The following is an 11,455-nucleotide window of genomic DNA, read 5'->3' on the forward strand; positions in this document are numbered from 1 at the left end:
AGTTTGATATTCTCAGTTTTATTTGAAGTTATGTCAGTGGCTGTGGCTTTCATTTCTGTGGAGCCAAACTTGATTTCTAACCTGACTTTGCGGGCCTTGCCCCCAAGGATGTCAGGCATCGGAACAGTGAAGGAGCCAATCTGTTCTATTCCCCACTCGTCTACATACTTGATAGATTTAGGATTGCGTCTATCTGTGCTGTAAAAGGTGAAGGTCATTCCTGTCTGATCTGTTTTTATGGGAGAGAAGCTGTGCTCCCTGACTTCATCACAACCCACTGACTGATCCATATAAACCAGTTTCTCAAATATGTCATTACACCACTCTCTGTCTTCATTTGTGAACTTCTTTGCAGGTTTGTGCGCGGATTCATCAAAGATGGCAGAAACAGCAATCCCATAAGTCAGGCCACTTACTCGTGCTGACATCACCTTAGGGTTTACCCCCAAAAAGGACAGCTCCCTTGACAATGACCTCCTGGGGATCAAGAGGGCAGAGCACTTTGCACTGATGATTTCCAAACTTCTTCTTAATGTGACTCTGCAGGATCTTACTTGAGGCATAACCTCCCACTAAGACAATGAATTCAATCTTGAAATCTTTTTTCAGGATTTCCTTAAGACTATTAGTTATTCCTCTAAGGCTCTCCTCAAAGAAGGAACACAGTTTCTTACTTGTGATTTTGATTGACCCTTCATCCCAGGATGCTCCATTGACCTTCTTGAAGAAGCTTTCCATGTCTTGCCTTTTCTGAGCTAATGTTGCCAAGTTAAAAAGGCAGGGTACCTCTATGTCATCATCTGTACGCTTAAGTACAGAGAATTCATACATTATCTTTTGCATCTCGCTAGGAAACTCTCTCTCATACTCATCCCAAAGACCATCAGAGAATATTTCTCTGAGGAAAAGTTTGAACTTCTTATCCACAGTTTCTCCTCCCATGTCATTTCCAGAGGCCCTGGTGAGCTCCTTCAGTTCTCCACCTGGCAGCATCTCATGTACAGTGATGTCGATAGTTCCACCTGGGGAAGCACAATATTAGACCTATAATACAGTACAACAACAACAGTAAGATAGTCTTCTCCTCTAATGATAGGCATTTTTAATCATTTACCTGAACTGAAGCATGTATATCAGTTTATCTACGAACAAATCACTAAATCCTGATTGTCGCCGCTTTGCTAAATTGCTGACGTAGGCTATGTACAGTATATATAGTTCGTATGAATTAATAAGGATAATAGTATTTAAATTGAAGCAGGACCCCAAACTGAAATGTCCATATTTATAGAGATTGAATGACAAATGCCACTAATTAAGGCAGTCTTAAGGCTGAACAGCGCAACACAAAACAATAGTAACAGTAATAGTTACTGTGGCAATTCATATCAAGGTAGACACGATTTTGTTTTGTCACAATACCAAGTCGTGGCTGTCATAATAAATACTTAAATTACCATACCTCCGCAGTCTACAACGATGTACTGTGTCCCAGGTTTTTGCTCCAGTGTGTTCTGGTTTATCTCGTCTGCTATGAAGCCATCAGATGGAAGCTGCTTACACCAGACTGAAGCTGCCTCTGGCTCCAAGGCTATAATCAACTTGTCGGAGTTTGTCTCCGTCACAAGACCAGCCTAGAAATTAGATAGTAAAACATAATACTTTAATGTGTCGGAAATATGGACTGTTTATGAAACCTCTCAACAATACAATCAAAGATAATAGAACACATTTTTGCCTTGAATGGGGAATTTGCCTTAATAATAATAATAATAATAATAATAATAATAATAACTTTATTTGTATAGCGCTTTTCCTGCAAACGTTGCAGCTCAAAGTGTTTTAATCATTATATAGGCTAATCATCATTTTATTATTTAGTAATTTAAACGCAATATTAAAAAGATGGGTTTTTAGTCTTGACTTGAACATATGTGCTGAGGTTGCATCGCTAATGTAAACTGGCAGTGCATTCCACAATCTGGGTGCATAAAATGAGAATGCAGCCTCACCAAATCTCTTCTTTTGTACATGTGGTACACAGAGAAGACCAGTGAAAAATGATTTCCCAAGCATGCAATAGATAATACAATATAATATGAATATAATTGATATATACACATTTATTATTTGGCTCTGAACGAATACTTTATATTTGTGTTATTATATAAATGAATTTAGTTCAAATAGCCAAATCTATACTCAACTTAAAACACTTTAAACATATAATCAGCTAAATGCATTATGGCATTTACAAAAAAACATAAAATAAACTAAGGGCAATTCGATTGAAACTATAATTTTGTGTTGGGATTCTTAATAGGACTAGATGTTAAAATCCCTAAATAATTAGCACAACAATTGACTGAGTGGAGTTGGAGATGTCCTCTTGGGTGGAGTGGAATTTGGCAATGATCACGTGGTGCCACCAGTACGACACATCTTCAGTTGTGGTCCCCGACCTCATTGGGTGTTTCGGCCATTTATCACAAGACACCCTCTGCCGAGGTTGGCCCACCACAGGCTGATCAGGCCTGGGTGTGTGTCGCACGGTGGCACCACGTGGTCATTTGGGAGCCCATGTTGGGTCCCTACGTTTCAGCCACAGCCAGTGACTGCTCCGTTCTGCTGCAGTGGACAGTTCTTTAATTGCCTTCCGTTGGGCCTGTCCTCTGATCCCTACTGCCCTCAGGAGCCTTGTGGTGGAGCTGGCTACAAAGCCTCTGCAGCCCACCTCCACTGGCCACACCTTCACGTTCCAGCCCCGCCCCTCTGCTTCGACTGCTAAGTTGGCATACCGCAGCCTCTTCCGTTCGAATGCCTCATCGATGGCCTCCTCCCATGGGACCGTCAGTTCTACGATGAAGACACGCCGGCAGGACTTGGACCAGAGGACTAGGTCTGGGCGCAGGTTGGTCGCTGCAATTTCGGGTGGGAAGGTGAGCCTCTGTCTGAGGTCTACCCGCATTTCCCAATCCCGGGCTGCGTTCAGTGGGCCTGAGTCTGGAGGTGATGGCTTGGTCCGCTGTTTCTCCCCTTCCCGGATGAAGATTGTTTTCCGTGGAAAGGTAGTCTGGGCATTTAGAGGCATGGCGTTGGTGGTTACCCTCTTGTGCTCAAGTTCGGCAGCCAAGCACTTTAGCACTTGGTTGTGGCGCCAGGTGTATCTTCCTTGAGTTAGACTGGTCTTGCAACCCACCAAGATGTGTTTGAGGCTTGCTGGGGCTGCACACTGGAGACAGGCTGGGTCCTCTCCATACCAGAGATGTAGGTTGGTAGGAGAGGGCAGGACATCATATGTGGCTCTGATGATGAAACTTAGCCTATTAGACTCCATGCTCCACAGCTCGTTCCATGTGATTTTCCTCCTCTCCACGCTCTCCCACTTCATCCAGCGGCCTTGCTGGGCTTGGGAGACTGCCTTGGCGCACCTGTCTGCTTCCTCCTGGTGGCGCACCTCCTCAACCACCATCTTCCGCCGTTCGGTTGGAGTAGCCTTTTGCCATGTGGGTGTTGTTGTTTCCAAACCAAGGCCCCCTCTGCCATGTTGGACATGCCCCACTATATCCCGGTGTCTGAGGGCGGTCTTTGCCACCGCAACTGCTGCAGATGGCTTCCATTTCCTCCCCGTTGCTAGGATCGGAGCAGCACCTCTGACGAATGGATCCCGGGATTCTGTGAGAGTCATTTCCAGCCTTGATTTGGCACATTTGTACTCCTCCACCAGGCTTGAGATTGGTAGGGAGAGGGCTCTGTTGCCATACAGGCCTATGCTGCTAAGGCCTCTCGGCAGTCCAAGCCACTTCCTCACTTGTGCATTCACCAGTCTCTCCAGCCGGTTGGCATGGGATAGTGTGACCTCGTAGATGGAAATTGGCCACATGAGACGGGGCAGCAGCCCAAACTGAAAGCACCACAGCTTCAGCTTCCCAGGGAGAGCAGTGTTGTTGATCTGCTTGAGGCCACTGATTGTATCCTGCCTGAGTTGTTCCACCTGCTTCGAGTCTTTGAGTTCTGCGCTATACCAGCGGCCAAGGCTTTTGATAGGCTTCTCCAGAACTGTTGGTATTGGCTCGTTGTTGACGTGGAACCTCTCATTGGCGAGCTTGCCTTTGACAATGGAGATACTGCGGGACTTGCTGGGTTTAATCTCCATTCGTGCCCATTTGATGTTTCCCTGGAGTTTATCCAGCAGGCGTTTGGTGCATGCGTTTGTTGTTGTTATTGTCGTCATGTCATCCATGTACGCCCTGATTGGAGGAAGACGCAGCCCGCTCTTCAACCGTTCCCCTCCAACGACCCATCGGGATGCTCGAATAATGAGCTCCATTGCCATGGTAAACGCCAGTGGAGAGATGGTGCAGCCCGCCATTATGCCTATCTCGAGGTGCTGCCATGCAGTTGTACTGGCTTGTGCTGTAACACAAAACTGGAGGTCCTGGAAGTAGGCTTGTGTTGAATTTTAAATGACAAACTGAAAAGGTAAATTGCATTTCAACAAAATGTGTTAATTCTGTACCGTCAGATGATTAAATTAGGATGTTTTGAAAACGTGCCTTGCACGTAACTGTCCAATCTCACCTCTGCTGCTGCTTCTCTCATGAACTGCTTGGCTGCACCGTCCCATATGGCTGGAACAGTCCGAACCCAGGAGAAATCAGAGGCCAGGAACTGTCTTCCGGACGTGTGTTCTGCGATTGTTTTCAGTGCATGGTCCTTGAGATACCGCAGACTCTCTGTGATCACCTTCATGGCGCTCATCGATTTACCATTCTTTGCAGCTATCATAATATCATTATTCAAAGCCTGTAAAATAATGAAAACGATATGTTTTTTAAAAGAAAGAAAATAAGTATAGGCCTATATAGTATATGCTACTAGTATATTCTAGTGAATAGAAGATAATCATGAAGATAATTTATTAATAGGCCTACTTTGCCGTAAAGTTCCATTTTGAAGTTTTCAAAGAGATAATTTGTCTTCGCATCTGGTCCTTTTATTTTTGTGTATGCCATTTTAGCATCATAACCAAATTTTGGGAATTCTTCATTTTCATCAAACAAAATGCAGGTAGGAGTCTTCGGGGTGTTGTAGCCATGCTCCTGTCCCCAGCGCGGTACCCTGGGTTTTGGTTCCGAACCTTTTGTCAACACACAAAAGGAGTATCCACTATATGCAGTGCCAAAGTCAATTGCTACAATAAATGAATCACCCATTGCATAACCAAAGGCTAGCAGGTTTGAGTTAGAGAAATTATAATTCTACAGTAGGTAGACTGTAACAACTAAACAAGACTACAAGACAGTACCAGTCCCCAGCTGCTTGTAATGGTACAATTTGAAAATCGTGGTTGTATTCATAGCTGAAGTATCTGCTTTCATTTTGAATCCCTGAGAAGCCCACCCACCAAAGTGGGTGTCAGCTAGAGGTATAGCTAAAAAGGAAAGAAACAGACTGACTTACCAAATCCATCTGAAGAGGACAAGAGAAGAGCAGCACGATGAGCAAAACATATTATAACATCTGTTCATGTTGTGCTGAGATGAAAAGGACCTTACAGAAGATCCTGAAGATCCTGGAGAGGCTAGTGCTGCAACACCTTAAGCCCCAGGTGAAGGACTTCCTGGACCCCCGGCAGTTTGCATACCAGGAGAGCATGGGGGTGGAGGATGCCATCATTTACATGCTGCACAGGGCCTACACACACCTGGAGAGGCCACAGAGCATGGTGAGGACCATGTTCTTCGACTTCTCCAGTGCATTTAACACTATCAAGCCATCACTGCTGGCTGACAAACTAGCAGTGATGTGTGTGGAGGACTCCCTGACGGCTTGGATCCACAACTACCTCACAGACAGGCGTCAGTATGTGAGACTGCAGGGCTGTCAGTCTGAGGTGGTGGTGTGCAACACCGGTGCCCCCCAGGGAACTGTTCTGTCACCCTTTCTCTTCACCCTCTATACCTCCGACTTCCAGTTTAGCTCCGACCAGTGCCACCTGCAGAAGTTTTCTGATGACTCCTCTATCGTCGGTTACATCACAGACGACAGGGATGAGGAGTACAGGGCCCTGGTGGAGAGCTTTGTGCAGTGGTGCGACACCAACTACCTTTTGCTTAACACCAGCAAAACAAAGGAGTTGGTGGTGGATTTTAGGAGGAAGAGAAGGACCCCAGCCCCCATCACCATCAAGGGGGTGGAAGTCGAGAGGGTGGACTCCTACAGGTACCTGGGAGTACAAATTAATAACAAACTGGACTGGACTGACAACACCGAGGCTCTTCTCAGGAAAGGGCAGAGCAGACTGTTTTTCCTGAGAAGGCTGAGGTCTTTCGGTGTCTGCAACAAGCTGCTGCGAATGTTTTATCAGTCGGTGGTTGCCAGCGTTCTGTTCTTCGCCGTGGCCTGCTGGGGTGGAAACATCTGTGCCAGGGATGCTGCGAAGCTAAACAAACTGGTGAAGAAGGCCAGCTCTGTGGTGGGGACCGGGCTGGACAGCCTAGAGGTGGTGGCAGAACAGAGGATGGGGAAGAAACTGGCGGCCATGCTGGCCAATCCCTCCCACCCGATGTACTGCGAGCTGGCGGGGATGAGGAGCAAGTTCACCCACAGATTTGTTCTCCCCCGTCAAAGTACAAAAAGATTTGGACAGTCCTTTGTTCCAGCTGCACTCCGACTCTACAACCAGGCCCTGCAGGGTGGGGGAGACCTGGAGCTGGAACTTTGGAACTTGGAACTTTTTACTTATTGAGCCTGCACTGTTTTATGTATTTTATTGAATGTTTTCTGTCTGCCCTAACTGAGCTGTTTGACAACAAAATTTCCCCATTGGGGACAATAAAGGTTTTCAATCAAACAGGACCTGACAGCAAGAATGCAGTAAGCGTGCTTCTTTTCAGCAATTATTTTATTAAATTGTTTTAAAATGTAGCGTAAATATTTTTCAAGACTCCAAATTCCTTTAAATGTCCTGAATCAAAAATTGTAAACGGTGTAATAGTTGAATTTATTGTATTCAATTACAAATAATAATAATAATAATAATAATAATGAAAAAATATATATATATATATTTCTATTTCTATTTCTATTCTTCTGTAGCCATGGCCCACATTCTGCAACAACCATTGGGTGTGGAAGAAAGCAAAGGTATGTTAGGTTATCTATGGCAAGCTTCCTACATGGATACTGCGCAATGTTACAAACTTCCTACATGGACACTGCGCAATGTTACAAAAAATGTACTTCAATCTCAATGTTTGCCTGTCAGATGGAGGGGTTATGAGTATATGATGAATGGAAACGATAAGATGAGGGGAGTGGAAATTAATTTACACATATCTTAAATTTGGATGAAGAGCAAAGTGCTCCTCTATTATAATGTTTTATTGTCCTTCAAATAGCATTTTGCACATAGCACATTCATTGAATGCAATACAAAGAAAGGTTTGGCGCAAGGGGCTTAATGACGTTTTATAGAAGCCAAACAAAGCGTTCGTGGTTGCATTTGAAGTATTACCTTAACCCTTAAAATGATGTATAGTGTTACAATTTGTTTTATTATGTCATACAATATTGAAAAGCATAACAAACTATTGTATTCTAGTACAAATGACACTAACCTGGACTTGCCAATGCACTTTGGCCCACGCCCTTTTGCCAAGCATTGTGTTGGTGGGGTGTTTGAGGTCTTTTTTCTTATCCACTATTTATAGATGTCAATATTCTGATTCTGCAAACAAAAACGTTCATGTACTTGTTGGCTAATACTTTAATTACTAATGACGATTGTTCCTTTGTTTCGATTACAGACAGGAAACTGAATTGCGGTAACAGTTTTTTATATATATATATATATATATAATGTCAACTCATGACTCTTGTCATGTGTTCAAAGATATATGTAGGCCCATATTATGTCATTTGAACATTGCACCGTATTATGCTGGGATATGGTAACTTAATAGATGGCAGATAGATGTACAACAATGTAATTATGGTTGTTTCAACAAATTCACTGCATTACCTGTTCTCTTCTGATCAGATACAAAACTGTTGCATGCCAACAAGAACATGTTTCCCTTCAGAAGTACTGTATTATTTACTAAACTATATTGGCTAACAATTTGGATCAGCAATACTGAGAGAGATAAACTCACAAGAGTTGAATCTTCTAAATGAATACAGTATTGTACTACAACAACTTACCAGGGGATTATGATCTTATATGGTTATTCATTTAAATTGCATCTGTGTGAAGTCCAGTATAAAGTTAAGCAAATTACAGTATCAACTGACTGTGTCTATGTTTCTATAGCCTGCTGTATGTACTGCATTTCCCTTCTGAATATCATTTACGAGGTTTGACAAAACAAATAAATAAATAAATACACCAAGAAAGAAAAAAAGAAAGAAAAAGAAACTTGCTGAGCCGTTAATCACTGTATATTTAATATGGACATCTCTATTTTCATATAGCAAAAGTTCATTTCTCCCAAGCTTCCTGCCTTGGGGATGTACAAACTGTGAGAAAACACAGAAAATGTGGGGGTTTTCCACTTACATACCATGGCACACCTCCAATAATTATACAGCATACATGGACAAAAACACTGTAATGTAATTCTATATTTGAGAGGGATTATGAAAACTGTTACAGAGTGAAGACATTATAGCCTAACAAATGCAGATATTTTTTTAAATTATTATTTGTATTTGATGATGTGAAAATTAGATACTGCGTAAATAATGATTGTCTGAAGGTAGGCCATGGTCATGTAGTCATGTGGTGAAATCAAGATCAGTTATTGAAAACATTTTCATTACAGTATGAACGCGATGGAAACCGATTTGAAAACGAGGCTCAACGAGATGAGGTAAATGCAAAATAGCTCAAATAAAAAGTTATTTTTCCCCCCTTTTTTTTAAAGAGTATGTCAAACTTAAGTTTACTTTTTTTTATATAAGCACAGGTCACACTTCATTTAGATAGTCCTCTATAATCACAGTTGCTCAAACTGTCAACAAACGATCAAACTATCACATGCAACTCTTTAGGTTAGGGTCAGGGCTCAGGTTAGGATATAAGGTTAATGCATAGTGTGCTGAAATGTTGTTGACAGTTAGTTGAACATCTATTGAACATCTACAAATCTATTATGGACTATCATATATATTTGATATGGCTAATATGGATAAATGGCAGATAGATTTAGAAATAAAGGGTAAGTGAGGGATGGGTAAACAAATTAAAATGTCATTTGTGTCATTATTTTTCTTTTACACTTTTTAAACACAGGTCCAAATATGAAGAATGCAAGCAAGAATATGCTATTTACAGGTATGATATGCTGAACTATATACAAAAAAATGAAGTAGCTGTTAAACATGAACGAGAGATGATACAGGAGGCGACCAGTTTGTAAGTTGTAGTTTATTTATCTATACAGTTCCGTACCTACAAAAGTAAAATAAATTAAATAAATTAAGTACATTTTCATTAAAAAAGAAGATGTAATGAAACAAAATAACAAACAAAACAAAACAAAAGTAGCAAACTTTATTTTTTAACACAGTTCTGGGGTAAATCTGGAAAAAATCTGGAAAGGAGTGATAGTTTAGTTAATTCTGAGACATCTCTTACAGTCAGCCCATGACTGGGCTGTGTATTATGAACAGTAAAATATACAGTCATGTGAAAAAGATAGGATACTTCATGAAAACCGTTATCTTTTTCATCATATTTAAACATGGACATTTGATATTAATATTGAGAGATGGAGGTAATATATCTACACAAATAAAAAATATTTTTTATTAATAGAAATGCAAATACTTAATACTTAAAATGCCTAACATTTTGGAGGAGCCTTTTCCTTTGTTTTTTTGTGTTGTTCCAATGCAAACAAAATAAATAAACATGTGAATACCAAAGCATTTGTAATTGCAACAATTGTCTGGGAGAAGTGGTGGATTATCTGACAGAAATGAGGAGTGCCAATATTTTGGGCAATGACTAGGCTACACATTAAGGAATCATTATTAAAAAAGAATTAAACCGGAAGCTAAAATGTATCAGTCAGTCATCTTTTTGTCTAAAATAATAGTGATATATATTTATAGGTAAGAGTTGCTGTTTCCCCTATGGGAATTATAACATGAAAAAGAAACCTAACCCAATGTCTTTCTTTTAAAATATTTGTTATTGAATTTCGATTTTATTTTTATTTTTTTCAGAGCTTGTGGGGCAGGGCAAATGAATTCACGTTGTTTGCAGAATAGGCTACACATCAACATGTAAATAAAAACAAACAAACAAAAAGAACAATGGGGATGTTAACAGTAAGACTGTAAAATAAGACAGCCCCCCCCCCCCTTCCACCCTCACCTCTCCCACCAGTTGCTAATTAAATTAAATTGCCTTAAATTGCCATAGGCAGCGTCTTGCGCAGTGAGGATTTGTGTATTGATGTGAGGATGGAATCCTATTGATCATCAGATAGTGCCTGTCCCAAATCATGCTCCCAAGCCGCTTTAATGCTGTCCAGAGGTGGACATGTCAACATGGAATTGTTCCCACACAATGTGGACTGTGCACCTCTGGGTAGCGGGCCAAAAGAGATAAATGTGTCATGATTAGCGTCAGGTTCTTCAGGAAAACACAGTAAAATAGAGCGCATAGTGTCTGACCTGTAAGTATTGAAACAAAGTCGTATTTCTCAGACAACTGGTCGAAATATAAAACAGTTATCTTTAAACGGGTCTTTAAGCCATCTGATGCCTTTCCTGAGGCAGTCTTGAAAGACTGAGTCGTGTCGGGAATCGCTAACCCAATCTCTAAGGAGTTTGATATACGCTCATGGTCAGAAAGTCTCTTGTTAAAAAATTTTTACATTTAAAATGTTCAGTATGACACTCACAAGTCCAAGAAATTAACCCTATACAATGTTTCCTTGCATTACAGGTCTGACACAAAAGAACATGAGCAACAACAAAGGTGGGCTCTTTATTATTCATTTGGCACAACTCTATATTATTGGGTATTGTGTGTGGATTGATAGAAAATTATTAGATTATTATAATAATCCACTGTGTGTATCTGCCCTACCCAGTGCAGTTCATTTAATTGTAATTGGTGTAAGATTACTGATTGAAGACATTGTTTTTAACACAGGATCGAGATGGAATCACATTACAAATCCAAGATCAAAGACATAAGGTACATTTCATTAACTGTGTGTATGTAGTGCCTCTACATACCAAAATAACAAGGAGTATGTCATGTCCTTTGATCCTGCTCATAACTGTAACAAAGTAACTGTGTTAATAATGATTGTATTTTTCTTTTTTACACTTTCTGACCACTGTTCCATGTATGAAGCTTGCAAGGCTGAATACGCTTCCTTCAAGGAGAGGTACTGTATGTCATGTTGAACTACAACAAAATGGAATAAAA

The 11,455-nt window shown here is 41.0% G+C and overlaps 1 protein-coding gene across 1 annotated transcript; it reads right to left on the reverse strand.

The window, feature by feature from the left end:
* Positions 1-432: 432 nt before the first annotated feature.
* LOC308164528 (heat shock 70 kDa protein 12A-like) lies at positions 433-5,216 on the reverse strand (the record flags this gene model as incomplete). The annotated part of the gene is made up of 4 exons (XM_080538593.1): positions 433-1,022; positions 1,463-1,634; positions 4,582-4,806; positions 4,935-5,216. 4 exons carry the CDS (start codon positions 5,214-5,216, stop codon positions 433-435), a joined length of 1,269 nt encoding a protein of 422 aa, XP_080394719.1.
* Between the last annotated feature and the right edge of the window lie 6,239 nt (positions 5,217-11,455).

The sequence above is a fragment of the Nansenia antarctica genome, assembly GCF_963989245.1.
Source record: "Nansenia antarctica genome assembly, chromosome: 8".
NCBI classification, from domain to species: domain Eukaryota; kingdom Metazoa; phylum Chordata; class Actinopteri; order Argentiniformes; family Microstomatidae; genus Nansenia; species Nansenia antarctica.